The sequence below is a fragment of the Rhamphochromis longiceps genome, linkage group LG20, assembly GCF_057381845.1.
Source record: "Rhamphochromis longiceps isolate RC_006_pf linkage group LG20, R_longiceps_female_GT1.1, whole genome shotgun sequence".
Classification (NCBI taxonomy): domain Eukaryota; kingdom Metazoa; phylum Chordata; class Actinopteri; order Cichliformes; family Cichlidae; genus Rhamphochromis; species Rhamphochromis longiceps.
Window position 1 is genome coordinate 31,783,105 of NC_140576.1, and position 26,196 is coordinate 31,809,300.

A 26,196-nucleotide genomic window follows, 5' to 3' on the forward strand; every position below is an offset into this window, starting at 1 on the left:
TGAGTCGAAATTATAAAGGAGTCATACACTGTCCTCTCATGTTCTCTGTGATAGAAATAGTCGAGGGGTCATTGCACACTTGTGTTTTTTCATGCCCAATCAAGCCCGGCAGTGCGCTGTACCCCCTGTGTGATTGACTGGGAAGGGAGAGGAGGTACGGAGGAGGAAGAAGAGAGGAAATGAGAGGAGAGGAGATCGTTTTGGCTGTGATCAGGCGTTACCTGGCAGTGACAGCACTCCTCTCTCTACAGCTGAGGCTTGTCACAGCTGCTGATGTCCCACTGTGTTGAACCACACGTGAATAATCAAGCTCGCACACATTGGCTCACACTCATGCATACTCAATCACGCACACATACACACAGGCCATACACGTACATGCACAAATGCCCGCTCTCTGATCTGCTCTGTTCACTCACTGTGACCACAGACTGACATCCATGATGTCTGTCTGTGGTCAGTGATGTCAAGATACCCTCCCTGTAGTTTATAACCTCCTGAAATATTAAACTCTTTCATACTAAATGTTTTGAAATAAGATTTTAAAAAGTAACATTTAGACTTTTTTAATGCATTTTCAGGACAGAATCGGTTGCAGAGAAGATGCTGACAAACTGGTTCGCTTTCCTCCTTCACAAGTTTCTCAAGGTTAGTCCAATACAGTGATAGTTTGTTTTGTTTATTTTGATATCTTGAAAAATCTGATGTTACATGCTGTTCTCATGTGCGAATCTGTGGATTTGTTTGTGTGTGTGCAGGAGTGTGCTGGGGAGCCTCTGTTCATGCTGTATTGCGCCATCAAGCAGCAGATGGAAAAGGGGCCCATCGACGCTATCACTGGAGAGGCCCGTTACTCCCTAAGTGAAGACAAGCTCATCCGCCAACAGATCGAGTACAAAACCCTGGTAAGTCACACTTCACCATAGGGCTGCTCGATTATGGCAAAAATGATAATCACGATTATTTTCACTGAAATTGAGATCGCGATTATTTGACGATATTTATTTAACCCTTTAAGACCTACTATAGAACCAAGTCCGCCAGAGCTTATATTATTTTTTTATATGTTGTAGTGCCATTTGTGGGAGCATTTCAAGTTGCTAAATAACTGTTATAGCCCATATTTTAATAATATGTATGCATTAAGTCCATAGTAACTACATAAATTGCAAAAAAGTGCAATAAACTACAAAAAAATTTATATCGTTTTTGTTTTGTTTTTTTACATATATTTCTACTTGGAGAAATTTAAGAGGTTTATCCCTCAAAACTTTAAATACAAAAAAGTTGCAAAAAATAGTTTACAACAACAGGAAATTTATTTTGAGTGTCTTCATAGTTTTATTTTGGAGATACACCAATTTTTATATACTGCAGGAAAAACAAAAAAAACAATCCTATGATGCAAATTTGCAAAGAAAACAGCATGTGCATCAAAATAAACTATTTCCAGCAGTGCAAGCATCCCAGAAACTATTCAGAAAAGTCAAACATGACCAGTAGATGTTTTTAAGGCCTACAAGTAAAAAAAGCTACATTTCCGCGAAAATGACGTCACTTCCGGTTTCGGCCAGGAAATGGCGGACATGCGACAGTTCGCGTTGACGTCTGTTTCACTGTGGGAAGTGTTACGAACAGCTGATCGGATCGGCAAAGCGTGTTTCTGGAATATTATGTTTTTGTTCCTGCAAGCGCTTTTTATGCAATTATTGCAAAGCTTTGTGTGGAAGGAAACTGTGACCGAGGACAAGCTGATGGCATCAGATGTAAGTACTACAACTCCGGTTTCATATGCAAAACAAATTATTGCGCTAGCTTATGTGGTTCAGGTTCTACAGGGATTTAAAAATAGTTACACAAAACGGAGCATGCTGCTCTGACCGGATTTAAAGGGTTAACAATGACTTTAAAAAATAATATAAAATAGTGTGCAACACCACTGAAGTTTTTTTTTTTTTAAACTCTCTTTTCAACCAACGGCAGTCACTCTCCTCTCCAAATAACTTCTGCTTAGCTTTCCGAGCTTTCCGAGCTTCCCTCGGGTCCTCTTAATCAGCGGTCTCCAACCTTTTTTGCGCCACAGACCGGTTTATGCCCGACAATATTTTCACGGACCGGCCTTTAAGGTGTCGCGGATAAATGAGGGAGGGGCTAATAATCGGCTCAGTCATTTTTAATGATCGTTGAAAGCCCAGATCGTAATCGTGATTAAAATTCGATTAATTGAGCAGCCCTACTTCACCAGCCTCACAGGAACTGTGCACACTGGCTCAAAGGCATACTGAAGTACAGGTTGTGCTTCACTAAGAAACGTCTAAGTAACATTGTGGCTAAAATGCTGCTCACAAGATGCACAGACACACAGACTCCAATATACCAAACAATAAATCAGATTTTAAGATGTCATAGCCATGTTTGCTATGTTGGAGTTCTTCATTCTAGTGCAGGAAGAAAATTAACTAATTATCCCACTACCTCCAGTGTTGGCCCAACATCAGAGTGGGTGGCTGTGGAGACTGGAACACACCAAACATAGCCCTCTATATACACAGACAAATGCACAGAGAAAAAAAGCACTCACAGAGTCAGCATGTGACATGACAATGCTCTGATTGCTCTGACTGGGAATTTGGCTCATTACGTGCTAACACCCCGGCAGAGCTGGAAATTGGTGTCCCGCCGAAGGTGTGAAATTAGATTTCTGGATGCCAGCAAGAGCGGAAATGGTTTTTCAAAGCTCCTGCCATGCTCCGAGGAGACTCTAATGAGGGCAAAGCTTCAAGCTGGACCAAAGTCCAGCCAGTAACAGGACACCTCAAGCTTTTTGCTCTGCTCTCACGTTTTCCCTTTCTTTGATATTTCGTCCCCTCACCCACTCTTCTCTTTTCCCTTATTTGCACTCCAGATCCTAAACTGTGTGAACCCAGACAATGAAAACAGTCCAGAGATTCCAGTAAAGGTGCTGAACTGTGACACCATCACCCAAGTGAAGGAGAAGATACTGGATGCTGTTTACAAGAACATGCCCTATTCTCAGCGGCCACGTGCTGTCGACATGGACCTCGGTAGGGCGCAAACACACACACCCGAGCACAAATAAATACACAAACACACACAACACTCACAGATGCAGCTGGCAGGTGTAAAGTCCTTCACACCCACAGATTAATGTATCAGTCAGAGAAAACCTAGCCATGTGTACAGATTATTGGTGCATTAGTGTGATAAAAGCTGTGTTCTAGCAGCCCAGCCAGGTAACCAGCTTCAGTGTACTGCTGCCAGGCTTTCTATCAAACTGACTGACAGTATGCGGCGCATCCCTCCGTCTGGCAGCTTTTACTGTTTGGTAGCGCCAATAAGACAAAGTAGATCGAGATAGAGAAGTGGGCTCGTCTTTGTGTGTGCGTGTTTGCGTTTATGATGTGGGTGTGTGAGTGGCCAACACAAGAAAGAGCTGGCAGAATGGCAAACCAGCGGCACTGCCATTTCCATCCCTTGCCTTCTCTCTGTCTCTCGTTTTCTCTTCATATGCATGAAGAGGAGAAAAAAACACAGCTTGCTGCATACCATCCATCACTCCACAGTATCGCTCTCAGTGCATCTATTGCCTCCTTCTCAAAAATAATTGCATCTCTATAAGAGCGTCTTTTGTTCTTCAGCTTTATCTGGAGATTTGAGTGTAGGTTAGAGGGTGTGAGGAGTGTGTTATGTCAAACAGGAATATCATATGGTCATCTGGCGGATGCACAAAGTCATAGAACTTAGTGAATGAGAAGCAATTTGATGATCGCTACCAGTATGAGGCCCACAGTGGCTATCCGCTTTCCACTTTTAGCATACTTATCATTTCATTACCCCACAATGACCTGTCAGAGCTGCTGCCCTCCCACAGTGCTTATAATCTCTACCTGTTACCCCTACCTCCTATTTTTTCCTTTGAAAGGAGGTGATTTTCTCATTGCTCATTTTTTTTCATCCTGTCTTGTCTGCTCTCCTCTTCTTCTTTTTTTTTTCTGACCCCGATGGGCCAACTGCTGCGTAAGTGACACAAGTACCAATTAAAGTGTGCAGCCTGACTGAATATACATCTTGCAATTGTTCGTGTGTAATGTTTAATTAAGATGCGTGTCAATCCAAGTCTGTGAGAGGAGCGCACATGCCGAGAGCCGTACAAGAATACAGGCTACTTATATCTGCTCTTTTGTGTGTGAGTGTGTGTGTGGTTGTAGAGTGCTTTTATTCTAAGCAGGTTACATTTCACCAACTGGAAGGTGAGAGTTTGGTTTAGCGTCATAGGAATTCACAGTTGCCCTGCACGGGAGCCATCTCTGGAAACACTGCATAAACCAATATTATGTAACTTCACAGCATCCTCCACATATGGTTTTAAATTATGGCTCACTATGATGTATAATTTGCACTATGCGGTTGTTCATAATTCAGTATTTGTGTTTTTGCGCTTTCAGAATGGCGCCAGGGACGAATGGCTCGTGTGGTGTTGCAAGATGAAGACATCACAACTAAGATTGAAAATGACTGGAAGAGACTCAACACTCTCATGCACTACCAGGTAAACACACACAAATGCTTTAGAGCAACATTCCTCCTAATCACTCTCAAACTTTGCTTTTTACATCTTAAAACACCCCCGTCTCATTTTAGTTCCTGATGTGGATTTTACCATTCAAATTGTGCCGCACACTTTGGCAAACTTTGATGTTTCCTGCTCTTGACTTTTAGGCAGCCAATTTTCCACCCCTCATTTGCATGCCCATGCCTGGTGTAATCCAAGTGACTCCGAATAGAGGACAATTACTGTACAGGTGGCAGGAGAGATGAACTCTCAGCATCTCAGTTGACACTTCTCCCCCCTCCCTGGAGAGATGAAGCTGCTCCAGTGGGGAGGAAAAGCAGCTCTCCTTCTTTCATTTTCCCTCTCTTTCTTTCCCCTCTCTCTGTCGTTCTCTGACTTCTATGCTGGCAACAATTAGTCCCGCTGTGACTGCCTGCTTCTGTCTCTTCAGTTCTGGAACCTCCTTTCACACCCCACAATTTGAGAGCCCATGGGCGAACCTGTTGCCCTCTGTTTAACAAAGAGAAACGGAGGCCGCTAAAGACGTGGCTTTCTGATAAGGAGAGTTCTGCATTTTTTTTTTCTGGGAAATTTAAGGCTTTTGACATCGTAAACAAAGAGGGGGGGGACAAGACGGGGTTAGTGGAAGCCACAGATAAGATAATAAAACAAGAACAAAAGGAATAAAGAAATAAACAGGCAATTCAGAACTATCTCCGCAGGTCATGAATCTTGCATCCTAAGTCAGCTCTCATTAGCCAGTCAAGGGGGACAGTCTGTTTAAAGGCTGCATGGAGTTTGATTCTGGGTTACCTGCTTAAGAGCTGGGATGCAGCTTTGGCTGGATTTGAAAATTGGGACCATGGGGAAAGGAGACACATGTGCATCTAGAAGCAGAAAATGGCTACGAGGTGGTGAAGCTCAAGCCCTCGCAGTAGGGGGTCAATCTGAACTCTTGCCCCAGAAGAACAAGCAGAATAATTTAACAGATGTAGGAGTCATTAGAAGATGGGACACATCACAGTGTCCTTCACACAGGACTTGGCACCATGCAGCTTCTTTCCCCTTTGTCTTTCCTTGCTTGTCACCCTCCATTTTGTTCTCACCTTTATCTCCCCTTTGCCACGTTTTATTTATGTATTTATTTACTTACATATTTGCTTTGTGTACATTTTGCCCTTAGCCATTTCCCTTTTCTATTTTTTCTAGTTCGCTAACAAGCAATAAGATCTCCTCTTCCCTTGATTTTTTTCCCCACTCACTTTTGTTCTGCCTTCCTCTCAAGCTCTGCCTACCTCTTGGTCACTGCAGTGCTTTCATCCTTGATAAAGCAGTTCAGTATGTTTGCTTCCACACCAAAAATGTGCCTGTGTTGTGGTTGTTGTTGTTGTTTTTCCAAGTTCTTTCTGTCACAGTTTGGTTGCCATCGTTAGCCAAGGGATGCAACAGGACACACAGCAACATGTGTGTGGCCATTTAACTTATTTACTCGCTCAATAGCAGTTCTGACTGCTATTGATTATGGATGTAAGAACGTGCCTAGAATGGAAGGCCCAGTAGTGTACGCCATGTAGAGTGCAGGGCAACACAGCGTGGAAGGAGAGGAGGAGACGGGGCATTGCAACATTAGGCAGTCAGTGGTGGAAGGGATCAAAGTAGGATGGAACGACTTTGAAACTTCATTGCTGTTTTGATGAGCTGGCAATAGTCCCCTATGTATGAGTTTGTGTGTGTTTGTGTCACACACCATGGCACTGCATTGGCAGCTGTGACAACACATCTGGCTACATATGAAAAGAAGGAAGCTCAGCTCATTAGGCCCCAGACTGACGGGAAATGTTTGAAGAAAAAATGGGAAGAGGTAAGCAGGGAATAGTGAAAGGGGGTCTGAAATATGCAAAGTGAGTCTGAACATCAGCTCAAGTATTTGCTAATTCTCTCATAGTAGAGACACAGGGACTAGACAGAGGCATTAAAATTCATAGGGCTCACAGCAACCCAAGAAACCCCATTGGCTATTTACTCTGCCATATGGGAAATAATGGTTTACACAACCAGAATGTGGAATTGCACCCTCCCTGCTCTCCCCCTCATTTCCCAACCACTCTAAAATTAAAAACATAAATGTACACACTGAAAAGGAGTTCAGACTCCTTGTTCATCACCTTTGGATTCATAGGGAGGGAACTCAAACCCCTTCTTCCAACCTTTCCAATATTTCTGTATTTTATTTTATTTTATTTTATTTTATTTTATTTACTCTTTCTTGCATGGTTTAAAAAGTATAGAAGCACACTGTAACACTGTATTACAACAGTATATATTCTCATTTCACTTGGTTGTACTCATCCAAACTGAAGATGAAATATTATCCTTTGGATAATAATAATTTGGATAATGTGGTTTTTTTTTTGGGTTTGAATTTGTTTTTTGTTTTTGTTTTTTTTTGGGGGGGGGGGGGGGGGGGGGTTGACTGATTGTTGATTTCAGTTTTGCTTTGCTACTTAATCTTCCTCGTTGTCAGAGACAAGCTCTTCTGGCACTTTCTTCTCATTCTCCATTCTCCTCCTCCTCCACCCTCCCTTTTTGTCATTTTAAGACAAAGATGGGGGTGGGGGAGCTACTGGATAGTTAGTAAACAGAATTACAGAGTTACAGAATTACTGAGATCACTTGAAGGCAGCACTGACAATTCCTAAAGTGGGCATTATCGTGAGCTGTAGCCAGAGTTGTTTTTCCCCATGATTCAAATTGCAGACAGGCCAAGCATGTTGTGCACGGCGCACTCAATTACTTTGATTATGTTTGACAACAAGGTTATTTAGTAGATGATATTATTCCACATCCAATTGTGGGGCAAATGCATAGACTGTTTTTTTCCCTTGAATATAGTGGACGTATTTTTCATACTGCTTCTTCCTAAAAATGCAAAATGCTAAAATAAGGGCGGTTTAAAAGTTTTTGTAGCCTGAGTGGTGACCTCTGTGTGTCCTCCTCCTCTGTGGTGAAGGAGTAGGAAGAGGAGAGACTGATAACCACACCAGTAGAGTCCGGTTACCCAGATTGCAGACTTGGGGCATTTAGGCTATTTTCAACAACCCCAGACACAACAGATACTGCTCATTTTTCTGTCTGTTCATTAATCTAATGCTGTGACTGTCAAGTTGGAATATAAAAGTTGGTTAGGAGGAAAACTATTGTCTATTTATAGCCGAAATATTTGTAAGAACTAATATCCCATTATAAAGTAATGGAAATTTGCATTAAAGTTTTTTTCCTGTTGCCATCCAAGAAAGAAATGTTTGCGTATAATAGCCCATTTCATATTTTTTCAGTTCTGACAACAAACATGCACAGATGATGTGTTTCCAAGCTAGTGGGCAGAGTCCGTAGGTGTGATAAGCATCATGATCTGAGGGCATCAGTCCAGACGAGATGGGATACCAAGGGGTAACAGGCTTGGACCAGAACAGTGGGTTTGTGTGGGGAGGGCTGAAGGGGGGGAAAAGGGGAAAAAAAACATCTAGGATGACCACTCTCTGCTGTCTGGTCCACTCTGTACTGTCTAATGGAAGGTCTTATCACAGGCAGGGCCCACAGCCCTTATCACACCTGCCCACTATCAGCCCCACACTGGATTATCCCTGAAGGGCGAATCTGCACGCTTTCAATCATTTACTACTATCACAAGGACCCATCTCTGCTCTAGCCTCTATGTCAGCCATAAAAAGCAGAGAGAAAGAGAGAGAAATGGAGGGAGTGGAAGGAGGGGGTGCAGAGAAGCTATTTCATGCTCCCAGGAGAAAATGTATCACAGGAATAGCGGTGCAAACTTTACGGAAGTCCACGCTGTCAGTATATTAGAGTTGGTCCGTGGATTGTCAGCCAAGAGGTGGCTATAAAACGGAGAGGCCATAGAAATTAAGCTTAGGAAAGCAAAATGCACAAGAGGTGAAAAGGGAGAGAGACAGTTGAAGATGCTAGTCGCGAGTGGGGGTTAGGAAGCAGATTTTTCATTTCCCTTCAATAGGCCTTGGTGCCTGAGCTGCTTCTTTAAGAGGATTCTTCCAGACTTTATCCCCATTTTCGAGTGTCTGTTCAGTAGAGACCAGATGGCAACTCCAGCTAACAGCAGAGCTGAGATTAGTTTATGAAAGTGGAAATAACGGGTGAAGACATGAACGAGAGAAGGTGGCTTTCCAGAACGGGGAAAAGCACCATAAATGCCCATCCCAGTAACCAGTGGTTCATTTCCCAACGAGAGCCCAAAAGGGTCCATTCTCGCTAAAGAAAATGAAAAGCCTAATTTCCTGTTTTTCTATAGATTCTTTGAGGTATTCCTTTTGGAGCCTGGCATTTTCCTTTTGTTTATTTCTCCACTAGAGGCTCATCAGTTTTTCTTCACTGGGTTTGAAGCAGAAATCCCTCCTTAGGGTGAGCTGTAAATGCCAGCCAACAAGCTGTTTGTTGTTTTGGTTTTCAGAAAAGAACCACCGGTTTTGTTTGCTGTGTTTTGCATTTTCCAGACTAAATTCCTTTGCTGTAGCTGCACTAGTAGCACATAACTGTAACTAAACTGTCATTTTTTGACCCATTAATTATAATACTAGATTGATGAAAGATCTCTAAAAAGAGTTTTGAGGATGTCCTTTCAAATGTAAGTTATGTCAGGTTTTCTCAGGCTACCACACCACAGGGGTGGGGTGGTGGGGATAAACCCCAGTGTCTGTGTCTTATTCATGACACAACATCTTTTACACAGCCTTTTTTCTTCGTCTTTCTCTTTGACTCTGACTCGCTGCTCCTCTATTGCTATTATTATACCTGCGTACCCCATTTTTTTTCTCCAGTGGTGTCAAGTGTACACAAGATGAGACATTCAGCATTCTAGTCTCTGTCTCTCTCCATCTGACACTCTCTTTTTCCATTTTCCTCTCTCTTTCTCTCAGCATCTTATCCCAGTTCCAAAGCTTACATCATGTTTCTAAGGTTTGTGAAGGGTGATGACAATGACAGTCATGTTGAGTACAGCCATCATGCAGTCACAGCACTCTGCTCTGCCGAAAAAAGCCACAGGGCTGTGGTAGAGAACAGCAGGGAGTGCAGATATGACAGGGAAGGATGTACGGGTTTGAGATGTGTTTTGCTCATGGGACTGTTCACTCAGTCCCCTACATTCCCATTTGTAGTCTTCTCTTTGGTATGAAACATTTGTGAGAACATGTGATACATAAATAAATTACACACACGCGGTATGTGATGGTGGCCCACAAAACTCTCCGGAGAATGGGTTTTAAACAAGGAATAGTGGGACTTTATTTTAGGAATAGAGAGATATTTAACACATGTATGAACATGGAATGCTTCTTTTCTATTTAAAAGATTGATTTTTGTGAAATCTGTCTCATCACACAGGTGTCGGACCGCTGTGTGGTGGCTTTAGTGCCAAAGCAGACCTCATCATACAACATCCCTTCCTCAGCCAGCATATCGCGCACCTCCATCAGCAGATACGGTGAGTCACTAGACATGATTGCTCTTTATATGCCTTTGTTTTGGCTGGCATTGATTGTATTGATTGATGTAGCATATATATTAGGTAATTACAGGTGGATTGTGAGGGTTAGCCATCAGTTAAATCCATGTTGATGTAGTGCTATTGCTGCTTTTGATAGATACATCAAAGTACTTTTACATTAGTTGTTTCAGATAAGAACAAAGGGAAATCTTCTCTCCCCAAAGCAATGGTCTACTCTTTTTTTCTCTTTAGAGAGGTTCTAGCTGCTTTCTCCCCCCCTTCCAACTGTGTGAATGCTGCAGTTTGCCTCACAGTTCAGGCCCAACCTCTGTTGGATGGTATGGAAAGAACACTGAGAGAGAATGACAGAGAAAGCCATTGTTTAGTTTTGAGGCTATAATATTTTTTATAATGAAGATCCGTTCTCTGCGGGACATTTTGGGCTGCTATTTGCACACATACTTGTGCCCACGTGGGCATGCACACAGTACATGCAGTGCCTATGCACGCAGGCGCTCACATGCTTTAGATGTGCTTGTTGTTTGTGCTGCCGGGTGCCAACATTTGGTCCTATGCCAAACACACAGCAGCAGCACACAACTTGTGATTGCTAATTATTCTCTGTGAATGATACTTCACACAAACAGAAAAAGATAAGTGAGCATAGCCAATTATCAGGATCGGCACTAGGTGAACGCTGCCTTTAAACTATCTAACTCAGAAAAAGAGCTAACAGCGTCCTTATCTTTCCAACCAATTATGCTTATTTACAAATGTTAACAGTGGACACCTATGGACACTCCAAAATGGGCCATCATCTTCAGTTTATGTGCTGTGAAAAATAAAGTGTAACGATATTTTCAATGATGACCTTTAGAAGATTGCAGCGTACTGAGTCATCACTTTCTTTTGAACAAAACACCGTAAAGGTTGTTGGGAGAGATGGCAAGATGATGGATGACCAAACTAATGTAAAAAAAAAAAGAGTACAACTACAAAAGGAAAGTCACTTTCTCTGCATTATGTAGGTTGTTTCTTGTCAAGCTTAATTTGTTCTCTGTGGAGTTTTATACCCATATATTCTATTCAGGCATTGGAGCTGGTTGTGCACGGCATAAAGAGCAAAGCCTCTGCTGGCATGATCCTGGCTCTCATCAATCATGGGTTGGCACAGCGGGCACAGCTGCACCTCGACACCTGCTGATCGATTCATACCAATTTCACGTTCGGTGCTTAGCATCTTGACTCAATTTACACCCCCAGAACACCCTATTAGCTTTAAAATCAGCTTGAACACACTCCCCTACTGACTGGCTCTGTCCGGGAGCTGCGAATTGCAGCCAAGCAGGAAAGGGTTGCAGGTCACTGCTTAGTGTTTCAGGGAGTTAGGAAAAGACTGCGGTGCAGGCAAAAGAATAGCCCTGCCCACAAAAAAGTAGAATAGCAAAAGAAAAAAAAAACAGTGACTGGATTAGGATGGGATTTGGGTCCTCAATCCACCCTGCACACAAGTGCATACATCATCCCTTAGTGTCCCTAGTGCCCGTTCCAGAGCTGCAGTTTGGTCTTATTTGAAAGGTATGTGGTTTTATTGGCAGCAAAAGCTTAGTTGTTCAGCTCGGCATTTGAAGATATGTGAGAGAAATCCTCATTGGGATGCTCAGATCCTGAATCTCTAGAGAGCCACCTGCCATGATGACAACTAATTAAGGAAAGTGAAAGCAGTATCATTCTGAGAGAATGAAAAGGAGAGGTACACAAAGGTAGGGATGTATGGATGAAGGATGGTGGCTACAGTGCTTAACAAGTTGCTGCAGGAATCTTTTGATGTATTGATTAGAGGATGACAGGGACATTTGGCATTGGCACAATGTGGCGAGGAAGAACCAATTATGAGTGCTTTAAGTGGAACTCGGCACAACAGTGTCTCAGTCGGTGAGACGGGGATTATATAAGAGACAGAGAATGAATAAGATGAAAAGCAAATACTCATCAGATAAATAATGGCATACAGAGAGAAGAAAAAGTAGAGTCAATAAGCAGAGTAATACATATTTAGTATTTTTAGTCCTGCACAATAATAATTTGGTTTTGCATGTGAAGGACAGAGGTCAAAGTCTTGTTTTCATCCATTTTCTGTGTCATTTAAGATTCAAGTCTCAAGATGGCTATTACTAATCCGTGCAATGCTAGACACCACAACTCCTCCTCCCTTTCATTACTTTGTTGTTCTTAGAAATTATCCATTATTGCAATTTCCTTTATAGCATGGCTTAGAGGAGGAGGAGCGCAGAGGATTCGGCTGTGTAATGAGTTACAAAGCAGAGATGGAAATGAGAAAGGGGCTGTGTATGTGTGTTCTTGTGTGGGTTTGTTTGTGGGTGTTCTATGTACAGTAGGTGTGAGTGCATGCTAAATTTACATGATGATGCTACACCTAAGGGAAGCTTTTTTTAATCACAGTCATTTAGGCTTGCTAATAATTCTCTATTGCTTTTTTTTTCCCTCCTCTCCTTTTTTCTTTCCTGTCCTGGACAGACTCTTCATTCCGCTACACCGGGAGTCCAGACAGCCTCCGATCACGTGCTCCCATGATTACCCCCGATCTAGAAAGTGGTGTAAAGGTTTGGCATCTGGTGAAAAACCACGAGCATGGAGATCAGAAGGAAGGAGATCGTGGCAGCAAGATGGTCTCTGAGATTTATCTGACCCGACTGCTAGCTACCAAGGTACGTCAGTATTCTCTCATACATTTCTGTGGCCACAGAAAAGTTTGTCACTTTTTATGATAACGCTGCGTTCACAGTGGCTTTTTCTTCTGTTATAATCGTTGTTTCTTGTTGCTCATGCATTGTTAATCTCTTTACTCTCGTTCTTCTACTAGGGTACACTACAAAAATTTGTTGATGACTTGTTTGAGACGTTGTTCAGTACAGTCCACCGAGGGAGCACCCTTCCCCTGGCCATCAAATACATGTTTGACTTCCTGGATGAGCAGGCAGACAAACACGGCATTCACGACACAGACGTACGTCACACATGGAAAAGCAATTGGTAAGGGGTTTTCTACTAAAGACAGTAAAAGTAAGATTGCATGTGACTATCTATTAACGCCTTTCTGTATTTCCCTTATTTTTATTTCTGTCTGCCAGCCTTCCTTTGCGTTTCTGGGTAAATGTGATCAAGAACCCGCAGTTTGTCTTTGACATCCATAAGAGCAGCATCACGGACGCCTGTCTGTCTGTAGTAGCGCAAACCTTCATGGATTCTTGCTCCACCTCAGAGCACCGCCTGGGCAAAGACTCTCCATCAAATAAGCTGCTCTATGCTAAAGATATCCCCAATTACAAGAGCTGGGTAGAGAGGTAGGGGCCGTTACATTCACTTAATACACCATGGTAACACCCCCCACATCTTTTTTTATTTTTTATTTTTTTTGTATCCTCATACAATGAGAGTTGGATCTTTGGGGAAACTGATTCATAATGCTCTTTTTTCATGTATTCATTTCTCAGCCAGATTCAGTAAAAGCTTTGTCAGTGACTGTTAGCAGGCATTCATTGTTAGTGAAAGTGATATAATGGATCCAAATTTGAAATACTGTATAAAAGAATTTAAGCCTCAGTTGAACTATCGCATTGACTCAGCGAGTCTGTGACGTTTCCCCTCGTCTGTATCCCCAGGTACTATGCCGACATCAACCGGCTGCCAGCCATTAGTGACCAGGACATGAATGCCTATTTGGCAGAACAAGCCAGACTCCACTCCACAGAGTTCAACATGCTCAGTGCTCTCAACGAAATCTATTATTACGTCAGCAAATACAGTGAAGAGGTAAGCGATATTAGTGGTCTCAAACCTGTCATTCAGATGCATTGTGTGTCTGGCATTGTGCTCCTTTTTTTTTTTTCTTGTTTTAGGTGTTTGTTTTTGTTGTTTTGATTACACTTATTTTGCATAACAACTGAAGAGCAGCCAGTGTTTCAGCAGTGAATAGCACCTCTATCTGTAGTATACAGGGATTTGTGTGAGAATAACAGAAGGAATGTAAAGGGATGTGTGTTTGATTGCAGACAATAAAAAAGCACAAATAATGAATAACGTACTTATCAATTCCAGCTAGTTATGACTATTTTGGCATTTTAGAAAGAGGGATGAGGAATGTGGGTATTTGCTAATTAAAGTACCTCTGTCCTAGTTAAACACTGCCCATATTAACAACATATTCCTCAACCTGCTCTACTGTCTCTAATTTTCACTCTCTTTTGTAATATGTCAAACTGCATGTGTTGCGTAAATTCCTGAAAATAAGTTTTATACAATATGATCTATTATACTGGCGTGTTTCTCAGGTGAGGTTGAATCTCAGTCTTGTTAAACTTTTGTTACTCTGTGATAAATCCTTCCTATGAACTACATTCTGAGCTCGTTCATTTACAGAATTTACCTTGAGGGCAGTCCCAGGCACTGATTGCGTAATGAGCTGCCGCCTTACTCAATCAGCTGCTAATTATTGGCAGATTGTGAGCGTAATTTGAACGAGAGGCGTGCCACAAATTTGCCCCGCACTTTAATGTTCTTATATTTTGCCCTTGGTGCTTCCAGACTATTCATAACTGGAAAAGGTTGGCGAGGTCAGCTAAGAGTCTTCAGTAGACTTCCCCAAAGCCCAGAGGTCTAGCGAGACCTGGGCTTAACAAGGCAGCACGCTTGATCTGTAGAGAAGAAAGTGAATGTCTACAAGCTCTCAGCATGTTGCTCTGTCCTTTTGCTGGTGCCGAGTTAGAGTAGACAATCTGTCATATAGGGTTCTCATGAGCAGAATCATGGGCAATACACACACATCCTCTCAGATCGCAGGAAGCATAAAAAAGGAGGGAAGACGATGAGAAAGAAAGAGAGAGCATTTATAGAGACATTCGGCTTCTAATGTCAGCACATCCTCTGGGAAGCTTTAACTTGACCTTTATGTTGGACCATAGTACCTCTCTCTTTTTCTCTTATTCTCTACCTCCTCCCTGTGCATTCCTTCTCTTTTTACCCATTATCCAGTCAGCTTCCCCTTTGCTCGCCATAAATCTCATATGCTCGCTTTTGCTGCAATTGCCATTGTCTGATTCACACATGCACAGGGACGCAAACGCACTCACTTCGCACACATACGTGCACCATTGCTCCTGCAGTATCTAGCAGAGTGCAGTGCGTAAAAACCTCATCTAGCACCATTAACAGTTGTTCATTCTTACTCAGCCCTTCACAAAGGTTGTGTGTCAGGCTAACCAGACCAGAGCTTCAGCTTGCTTAAATGGATTTGGGAGTTTGCAGTGGGAGCTACACCTGCGTACAGAGCTGCAGATTAATTATAGATTGCTGTCGGGCCCAAAGTGGAGGAGGAAACGTTCTGTTACGTAGCTGCCAGCCTTTAAGAGCACTTACGCAGATGAGTGGATGATGGTAGGTGGGCAAGTCAGACTCTGTGTTATGCATCTGGACAGGCAGCAAATAAAGGTTTGCCATGGTATGCTAAAAAAAGGAAAAAAAGCAGTTCTTGATATGATTTCCAAGTCAAATTTACAGAAAGGGTTAATAAGCCAATCAAAAAGAAGCTCTTGCTACGATAATTACATTCTTTGGACATTGAGAAAATATTTTTAAATAACACAGTGTCTAAAATACCAGATATTTTGGTGTATTTTAGAACAAAATAACTCATTGAGCCTGCATATAAAACCAAAGACGATAAATGAGTGAGCTGAAATGTCACTCGACAGGGATAAATGGTACATTGAAGATGACACTTTTTTTTGTTGCTTTTTTCATTTTTTATTCATCCCTTACCTCAGAACTTTTTAAAATGCATATTGCATAAGATGGGTCGATGAATTATTTTGTTTAAAATATTAATAATTAAGTAAAGCACAGCATTCAAGTGTAGCCAAGAGTAGCAAATAGATGCACAGTGCCACCAGAAAGCATGTATTCAAATGGCTGCAGCATCTGGATACAGGGATTCATATCAAAGGTAATGCATATGAAGGGCTCTCGCTATGTATTTTGGCATCACTCTTACACAGATTTATTATGACAAGGCTGACACTAGATGAGAGAATGAAAAGGAGAGCCTGTCTGAATGTCTTTTGAACCCAACTTGACAAATGCCAAATTTAAAAGATGGGGCTCAGAAGATAAAACGCGAAAGACTCGTGCACAAATATTTCTCGAAGCTGTCAAAGTCAAAGGGAGTGATGGAATTATTATTTTTTCTTTTATCTGATGTCCATATAGAAATCTGGGAAAAGAAAAGGAAAAGAAATTTAAAAAGCGCATTGGTATTATTTTCTTTTAAATGTAACTAGATCTGAATTTGTGAACAAATCCTAACTAGCAAGTGTTTCACAGTATATTTTTATTGATGATGTTTTTTGGGCGGGGTTTGTCATGCACAGATCACAGCAGCCCTGGATCAGGATGAACAGGCAAGGAAGCAGAGGTTGGCCTACAAAGTGGAGCAGCTCATCTCTGCCATGTCCTTTGAAAGCTGAGAGTGACTACTACTGAGAGAATGTGAGAGAGAGAGAGGACCACAGTCTTTACGTGACCTACCAAAAAAGGTCTTGCATTACTTACCTCTCATGATGGGAGCTGAAACCATGAACCAGACCTGGGACCTCTGTATCTACAGCTGGACAAACATACAACTGCTTGAGTTTGTAATTCTCCCACCTCCTTCCATGACGGTGCCAACGCAGGGCCCGAAGACTGAAACGGAGGCCTCCCTGCAACTGGAGCTTTTGGCATGAGAGACTATACCAGAGAAGGGAACCACATGGCTTGTATTTATTTTTTTCCTTTAATTTTCCACAAAGGACATCTTCTCTGTTTGACAGGGAATTGTATGTTCCGTGAGTGTGTGTGTGCATAAAAGTGTGGGTGTGCATGAGTGTGTGTTTGTGTCATACTGAGGAAGACTCCTACAAGAAATGGAGAAACAGATTTATTCTCTAGCAACTCGCGGCTAAGTGTGAGGCGGAGAGAAAAAAGGCGAGAAGTAGAAGAGCAGATCTCATGTTGGACAGCTGAGATTGCATTCAGAGTTCTCAGATTTTATTTTTGTACTTTGTACATTTGAATATTATCAGTTGCGGTTCCAAAATATCCACCTCGGATCCCAAAAGTGTTGCTATGTAAAGATGCAAAGCGCGTAACACCACTTTAGATTAGCGTGATAATAAAATGGGCCATGACTCGTGTCTTCTCTCACTCCTCTCTTTGGACTGAAGCTTCACGCAACATGGACAAAGCCTCTGGTCTTTATTTAATCAGATATGTATAGGAAATCATAAAACATGTGGCCATCACATAAAAGTTAACAGAACTCTACATGTGGTGGTCATCACAAGTTAAGCCAGCATGCTTGCACCTAAACTGAAGATGATGAAATCTGTAGTGTAATTAGGAGGTGACCTCAGATAAGGATCACTCTGGTATCAAAGGCTCTTTACAGCAGTTAGCTCATCTGTGTATGTACCAGTTGATACTTGCCAATCATTGTATGTGAATGTACAAATTTTTGTTTTTTCATTTTGTATCTTTGTCTGTCTGTTTTAAGTTTTACTACAAAAATTGGCTCATTTGAATTGAGCTTCATAGATATTTCCTGTAGCTTGTTGTGTGAAGAACTCAATTTTGTTCATCCCGGCCCTGTTCCATCCAACTGCTTCTTTTGGCCTAAATTGCTTTCCTTCTAAAGAAGAGTGTGCATCGTTATAGTGTCTGTTAATGCTGTAAAGCCTGTGGCGTAGGCTGCAGTATCCAGAGGTACAGTGGCAGTTTGAAAAGAGCAGGTAAAAGCAGCTGGTTTCTGTGCTCACATTTTATGTCCACTTTTTTTATCTTTTCAGGACCTCGATCAACCTTTTGTGTAATTTGCATGCATGGTGTCACACATCAAAGTGTTTGAGGGTCCGTCTTTTATTTTTCTCAAGTGCCAGTGAGTCACACTCTAGTTGGCCAGTTGAAATGTTAGCTGATGGAAGATCTTACCTAACCACCACATGTCTTCGCACAGATAATAAGAAGTCTGCGTGGGCCTAGTTTGACAAAGTGCCAAAAGATCCCAGTATTTCAAGTAGTTCACAAATGTATCACAATCGGTTTATGCTTTACAGAGGAAGCAACACTCGCATATTTGAGTGTATATTCAGTTAAAACAGAAGACTTAAAAACTGGAATGGTGAGTTTTCAAACTCACTAAAGGTACGAAACATAAGCAGGGGGAGAGAGAACTGAGAATAAGAAGAAAAACAGAGTTAAAGTGTGTTTTGTGTCATGTGATGCATCTCCTGACTTGAACCAAACATTAACAAGCTTAGAAGCTTATGTAACTCTCCAGACTTTAGCTGGATGACAACAAACTGTAGATTTCATCCTCTGGATAGGTTATTTCATTTCTTCCAAAATATATATTTGCTTGTTGTTTACATCAAGTACTTGAAAAAAAGGTAGTAGTAAAGAGTTGTACAGTGTACTGCAATTGTGTGTGTTGAGAGCATGATAAAGGTGGGTGAAAGGTGCTTCTTTTCTCCGTGGCCTTAGATACCCACCTGCTTAGTGTTCCCATACCTATTACTTCTCATCTAGGGCACCGTCCTTTCAGTGCTTCAGAGCCCGTTAGGTTTGTTTTCTCTCTCTTCTCTTTTTTTCTTTCTTCTTTTTTTTTGGTACTGCTACCTGGCCCTGGCACTCGGCTGAGAACTGTCTTAGTGAGATGCAGTAAAAGGAAAGGTGAAGAGGCTGTGGCCTTGCTTAGGTAGACGTTGCCTCGTGCAGTACTCGGCATCCTGAGCTGTTTGAAGAGAAGTCTTGAGAAATGAGGAGCAATGGAGAGGTAGAAAGAGTGAAAACCCCTTTAGCTCTAGTTTCCTACTCCAGCTTTGAAGCTTCTCTTTGATCTGAGTCAGTTGTGTTCACAGTGTGATCAGGAGATGTAAAGAAAAAAAAAAAAAACATCAAACTAACAGGCAAGGAGAAATGCAGGCTGAGGTGACGACTGAGTGCTATGACTGTACCCGACCAGTGGGGGCAGAACTACGAAAGACCATTTCATCTGTTTATTCATCTGAAAAAGCAGCTTCTTACAGAAGAGCTTTGCCAACACAAAAGAGAAGATATTAGATAACTTATAACATAACTGCCTTAGCCGAGTTTGATTCTTAAACTTAAGTTTTTTGGTTTCTTTTTCTTTGCAGTGAACATGACATTGATTCGAAAACTTTGTATGTTGTTTGCAATAACTTATTTCACAAAGTACGAGAACTGATCTTTTAGTAATGAAATCTGTTCATGATCATAAGATCATATTCTTGAACTTGGGAGATCCATAACGTTTAAATTGTAATGCCCAGATCTAGTAACTATTGATAATGTTAAAGTTTTGCCATAAGTTATTTAGTTTTTTCTGTGTGTTGTGAACGCAATACACTTCTGTACCTTCTTGCTACTTAATCCTCTGCTCAACATCTACAGGTACACAATTACACACACAGTACAGACTCAAAGCAGAAATCTTCTTCCTTTTGATTAAGGTGTCTTCCCAATTTCAGCGAATAGAATTGTATCCTCCTCATACCTCACATTGCTTTTATGTAAGTAATGCTTTTTATCATTTTAACAGGACCTAAATGCCTTTTCCTTCTCCAAGGAATAAAATGTATGTTTATTACAGTCCTTCCAACTCTTAGATGAGCTCGCCCTATACAGAATAGTGATGAACAAAATCAGGCACACAAGTTGGTGAAGAATGGCTTTGATTGTTTTTTTTATTTTGTCTTTGTGTGTGATTTTTTTTGCATGCATTACAATTTATGTTTTAGTCATGCCTGGTATTCCATATCGATCTGCACCATCGTCAGCCTAATGGCAATTCTTCCATTTGCAGATGTCTTAAATCACAGCTGAATGCACCTTTTTTTTGTGAAAGAGTTTTTTTTTTTGTTACTAAATAATAGCTTGTTTCCATGCTGTATGCTCATTTCTAGAAACCTTTTTAATTCAGTTTGAACTGAGAAGAAAAGAAGTTTGTTTACTCTTTCTGCAGTGCAGAATCCCATTTGACTGCCAGTTGTGTGATATGGAGAGATGCTCATGAACACAACCTCTTTTCAGATGAAGTTGATTACTAATTGAAGATGCTTTGTGCTCTTTTTGGCTCCTGGTGAAGTGTGCTGCCGAAGAGATGGTGTCGTGGCTTCGACTGGCGTATGCCATTCCTTATACAAAACAAAGAATTAAATTAGCATTTCTTGTGTTTGCTTTTTGGCATCAGACAGGAACTGAAAAATCCAGATCAGTGTATTGCTCACCACGTATTAAATGAGTATCCTTCCATTATAAACACATTGTAAACAAACCCTTTGTAGACACTGGAGTTCTGTAAAATAGTAATTACTGGCGATGATGATGATTATAATAATAATGGCTGTCTGTTCTTGTTTTATAAAAGTGTTGTGAAAAATTGTAAGAAACTTAAAATATTTAAAAAGGTTGTTCTCTTGTTTTTTATTTGCTTTGATTTTGTTATGATAATATATTATTGTGTACCTAATGTAAATATGAAGCACACCTATTTTGCAAGCCAAGGATTCACTTTGTACTGTTGTTATATATAAATAAACTTTGCTGGTTAAAAATTGCGTAGAACCAAAAATCAGTTTTCACGTTATTGTCTTTGTTTTAAGCCAATGGAAAGAGAGACGACTTGCAGCTGGTTCTGAAGCGAGTCCTCAGGTGTTTTGTATCTCCGAAGGCAGGGGTTGCCCCCCTCCTTCTTCTCCCCAAGAGCTACAGTTCCAACAGAGCTTAAAGTTCGCCAGTACTGTGCCGGAGGGCTGTTTTCAATTCATAAATGTATAATTATATTTCCAAGGAAGTATTCTCACTCATTTTTCTAACTGTTGCACAGCAAGAACAGTGCTGCATCGGTTTCTACACGGCTATAGGAAGCTTGTATTTTGTTTTCCCCAAATAGACATGCATTATTATCACAGTAAGCATTTGTTTACATAGTGGCTCAAAAATGTATGCAACTATTTGGTTTTGATTTTAAATCATGGTGGGCAGTGGGCATAGTATGAGATAGATAGATATAGAGATAGATATATATATATAGATAGATAGAGATATATATATATAGAGATAGATAGAGATATATATATATAGAGATATAGATATATATGAATATATATATATGACCTACATGTAGGTTTTACCACAGCTGTCATTCCTTTTCCTTCTAGTCTACAGCACCATAGGCTATGTTTTGTCATTTAAAAACTGTAAGATGCAGAGGATGATAAATTTGTTGAACTGCTTTGCTTTTGTATAAGCATGGGGAGATGCACCCTAGTGGCTTAATGAAAGAAGGTTGTTTCAAAGCACTTTCACTTGTGAAACTACAACTATCTTTTACATCCAATCTGTGCTCCACGCTCACTGACTCAGACATTGCAGTCCACTCCAGCTTTGACTGTAAAGGTTTATGCCACTGCTACACATTTTCAGCTTATTATGCAAACCTTTTTATATACATTATAAATATACATTTTTCTTTGGTTCTGCAAGAAAATATAATTTATATTTTGATGCTACTGTACTTGAGGAAGCCAGAAAGCATGAAAACAGGTTAACAAAAAGTTTAATGGCTACTCCTTGACCTTGCTTCACAACTCTGTTAAGTTTAGTAAAAGTCAGAGTGGTATCATTTATTTACTTCTTTCTTTATTAGCATAGTCCTGCTGACATCAGTTGCCTTGAAAACTTGATCTTAAACAGGATTTTTACATTTGTGCCAATCTGAGAGAAAGGGAGACTCAGACCAACATTTTTCCACCATAGTCCAACTCGGTGAGAGATGTCCCATGTGTCGTAGTCTGCTGTAGCTTCTCTGCAAGACAGCGACTTGCAAGTTGGCAAAAACTGAATGTGTTGTGAAATTAGGCATTATTAATTTCCACAGAATAAAAAAGTAAATGTGCAGTAAAATAACATTTAAAGTTGTTTCTTTTGCCAAAAAAAGAAAAAAAAAGAACAGAGCACGAGGAGCAGAGTGAGCTGTGTAAATGTCAGCTATAAGCTATCTGTAGTTCTGACTCTGAAGACACTACAAATTTGAAGCAGTATGGATATGGCAGTCACAGCTTTAGCATCGTTAACTCAATAAGTAACAGACACCAGTGAGAAATGAATTTCAGGTGTGAGGGGAACCAGAGGAGAACTGTGATAAGTGACCAACATGAGCTGCTTTCCTTTTCTTTTACAAAACAATAATTTAACATTAGCTGATACTTTAAGACAAAACAGAAACAGCTTTGTAAAAAATAAAGTCATGATTCTCATCTATACTAAAAACCAGCGTCGTATGGAGACTTTTACTAAAAGGCAATCAGGGACTATGCTTCCCTCCGCTCACCCACCCAAATCATCCTCCTCCTCCACTATTTAACAATTTAACAAAACAAATTAGATGAGATTAAAATATGCCATTTGTGTTGCCTGTCTTCACTCTGCATGGAAGTCTTAATTTTTCCTCACTTCTTACTGGTAAAAGAGTTGTAAAATATTACTACTTGTATAGTTAAATGCATATCTACTATAGATAGTGAGAAGTGGTGGAGGACTTTTTCAAACCATTCATTTTAAATTATTTATTCTATTTAATTTCCTGCATCTTTTTCTAGAAAATGATATATTTGTGGTGACTGGGAAAAAAAACAGTTGTTCATAAGTTCTGAAACAAAACAAAAGTATACTAAAATATACAAATAATCAAAAGAAATTAAAAGGCTTGTTCCTCAGCCAAGTTACCAAACATGTTTTTTTTTTTTTCCTTCACATCAGATTTCAGAAGTAAAGTGTTGACATTATCTTTATTGTTATTGCACAAAAGGACAAGAGCATGACGGTAAAGACAAATAATGCAAACCTGAGTGTATGCTGACCCCATCTGAGCACCCACACCCTGATCCTCAGCAGGCAACAAAGACGATGATGAGCAGTCAGGCTTGAAATCTCCATTTCTGCCTGTTTATGTTTCTAAATTAAAATCACTGTGGAGATCGCTTTAAGGTCTCTTTGAGGTGGTTTTCAACTTAGCATTGTGTTTGTATGTAAGAACTAAAAGAAACATTGTATGCGTGTCTTGTGTATTGTCTGGGACTGTAGCCTGTGGTTTATATTGTTAACTGCTAATTATGAGACAATGGGTTTCAGGCCATTTTACAGAGTAACAGAAAGTAGTGACGTGATCAGTGAAACTAATTACTTTTTCCAGCAAGTAATTAAGTTACATACAGCATTACTTTTGAGTAACTTTTGAGTAATCACCCTAACACTATTTACAGAACAGCTCATGTTTTATTACGATGAATCTCTGAACGATCACCAATCACCCTTGCTCCCCTTGGCACCTCTAAAATGAGCTGCTGCTGAAAGTCGCATCATGCTCCAAGTTTGAGTTTGAGCAAACCACACTCTCACAATAATATACCATGATGAAACTCAGACTCAGTGGCACCAACTAGTACACAGAGCTGGGGGGGACTTTGGGGGGACTTGTTGAAAAAAGAAAACAGCTTTTTTTAATGAACAGCAGAGTGCTGCTAAAATCCACACTTTTTCATCTGAAATAAAGTATACATGTCTTACAAATTTACGAAGCTTTTACATAAGTAAAACTGAATTTAATTTAATTGAATATTAATTTCAAAGAAATGTATACTTTAGTTGTAAGATTTGCATTACCGTTACTTTTCTATTAATTTCACTGGTTTGGTTGGTTAGTTGTTTGTTTCAGACCAAGTTCTGTTAATCTTGTAGATAAATGTCTGTGAAACTACCAGGAGAGAATTTTGCATTTGAAATGAACACCTACCACCATGTTTACTGAGCATCATGGTGAAACATTTTTCACTTTGGCCTCAAACGTCCAAAATATATTGTTGCAGAAATCTTATGGTTCAGATGCAACTTTGCAAACTTAAGCTGACATCTTCTTTTAAGAAATAAGAGGCTTTCCTCTTGCAACCATTTCAAACAATCCATACTTGCTCCGTTTTCTTCTAACTGTACTGTCATGAACTTTAATGTTTATCATGCTGAATGAGGCCTACAGAGTCTGATGTGGAGCTCCTGGGTTTTTTGCTGTATCTCTGAGCATCCCACAGTCTGATCTACTGGTGAATTTAGTCAGACGGTCACTTGTGAGAAGAGTGGCAGCTGTCTTGAATGTTCTCCACTTGTGAATAATCTTTTTCTCTGTATAGTGATGCAACTTTATATTGATTGGAAATAGCCTTACAACCCTACATGGGGCGATCGTGGTTCAAGTGTTGGGCATTTGCCTTGTAATCGGAAGGTTGCCGGTTCGAGCCCTGGCTTGGACAGTCTCGGTCGTTGTGTCCTTGGGCAAGACACTTCACCCGTTGCCTACTGGTGGTGGTCAGAGGGCTCGGTGGCGCCAGTATCCCGCAGCCTCGCCTCTGTCAGTGCGCCCCAGGGTGGCTGTGGCTACAATGTAGCTTGCCATCACCAGTGTGTGAATGTGTGTGTGTGAATGGGTGGATGACTGGTTGTGTAAAGTGCTTTGGGGTCCTTAGGGACTAGTAAAGCGCTTTACAAATACAGGCCATTTCCCAGATTGATGGGCAAAAATCGCTTCTCTAAGATCGCTGCTGATGTCTTTCCTCCTTGGCATTGTGTAACACACACCTGAGTCTTTTATAGCGGTGGTTACACTTGCTGATTAATTAACCAAGTGCATTTGATTAGGAGAATCTGGCAACTACTTATCCTCTTAATTCTGGTGGAAGGAGAAAAAGTTTAAATTAAACTAAACTTCCTGTTTTTCTAGATTCTGATATTTAGTTCAAACTTCACCAGCTCCTTTTAACCTGCCTAAATAAATCAGGTTTCTGACACGTTTAGCTGATTACATTCACTATATTTGGATTAACAAGCAACAAAATCAGTTTACTTAATAATGAAATTGATTTGCTTTCTGTCTTTCCCTTTACACTTCCTCTTTTGAAGCCTGACCATTGTCTCCACAAATCTAACAGTATGCGGGCTGCAGGGTGATGCATGTCCGTCTTCCCGTAGCTCTGGGTTCATCATGAAATCGACCTAATGCTCTCACTCACCTCCTGCTGAATGCTTAACAGGAAAACCAACAGCTACAACGTACTGAATTGCAGTCATTTGTCTTCACACAGGTCTGTTTGGTCAGGCTAGGCCCAGCTTCTCTAAACCAACACAAGGGCTCCAATTACATTAGGTTAGTAATAAAGGTGTGGGTCAGTGTGTGCAGCTGGTCTAAAATAGCCCTGAGGTCATTCATTCCACCAAGGATGACTGAGAATAAGGCATCAGATCACTCTACTTATTAAAGAAGATTGCAGAATAAGTAAATGGGTACAGTGAGAAACAGAAAGGAGGTTTAGGTGCCCATGCTAGTGTGAAGTCTAAGTAAGATTCTTCATCTTTAACAGCTCATTGTGTAATAATGTCACACTGACATTGTGGCTGCTGGCTCCTTTCAACCAAAACAATGACAAAATAAATTGTGCGACAACCGCACCATTATTAGATAGTCTTATTGTATCATATGACTATCTAACGGTGTCATGCCTGATATAAAAGTAGATTGAACAGAATCTATTGATCTGTTTTATGGATGATCATTCATTCTGTATGACACACTTGAAAGATGTAGTCTCACAAAACTCACCGAGTTGTCATAAACCTGCTTTGTGCTGCTTAACATCTTGGGGCAGTCAGTGTATAGAGCAATATGTGTTCTATATCTTGAGTCCTTTGGCCATCTCTTCAGTTTTTTTCTGTCTCTCTCTCTCTAGGGAAGGTCTAATCCCTGCTGCTTCTAATCCTGTACTGCTGAGACCAATTCAAATCCATGCGGGACTTAACGCCCTGTAATGCCTTTACAAGTAGTTGCATAAAGCTGACATCCCATTCGTTCTGGGTAGGATTCTCAGCCTGGATTACAAGGCAAAATCTGAAATAATTAATGTGAGGGTGCCAGGGGTGATTTCAA

At 40.7% G+C, this 26,196-nt stretch overlaps 1 protein-coding gene across 1 annotated transcript in view; it reads left to right on the forward strand.

The window, feature by feature from the left end:
- Positions 1–20,784, forward strand: part of plxna2 (plexin A2) — a 166,234-nt gene extending 145,450 nt beyond the window's left edge. Inside the window, exons 23-32 of the mRNA XM_085395036.1 lie at positions 582–648; positions 759–905; positions 2,906–3,065; positions 4,467–4,570; positions 9,989–10,088; positions 12,630–12,820; positions 12,976–13,145; positions 13,244–13,456; positions 13,775–13,925; positions 16,538–20,784. Of these exons, the coding sequence (XP_085251162.1) occupies positions 582–648; positions 759–905; positions 2,906–3,065; positions 4,467–4,570; positions 9,989–10,088; positions 12,630–12,820; positions 12,976–13,145; positions 13,244–13,456; positions 13,775–13,925; positions 16,538–16,633 (1,399 nt within the window). The 3' untranslated portion in view covers positions 16,634–20,784. The remainder of the gene's footprint in view (positions 1–581; positions 649–758; positions 906–2,905; positions 3,066–4,466; positions 4,571–9,988; positions 10,089–12,629; positions 12,821–12,975; positions 13,146–13,243; positions 13,457–13,774; positions 13,926–16,537) is intronic.
- The last annotated feature ends 5,412 nt before the right edge of the window (positions 20,785–26,196 follow it).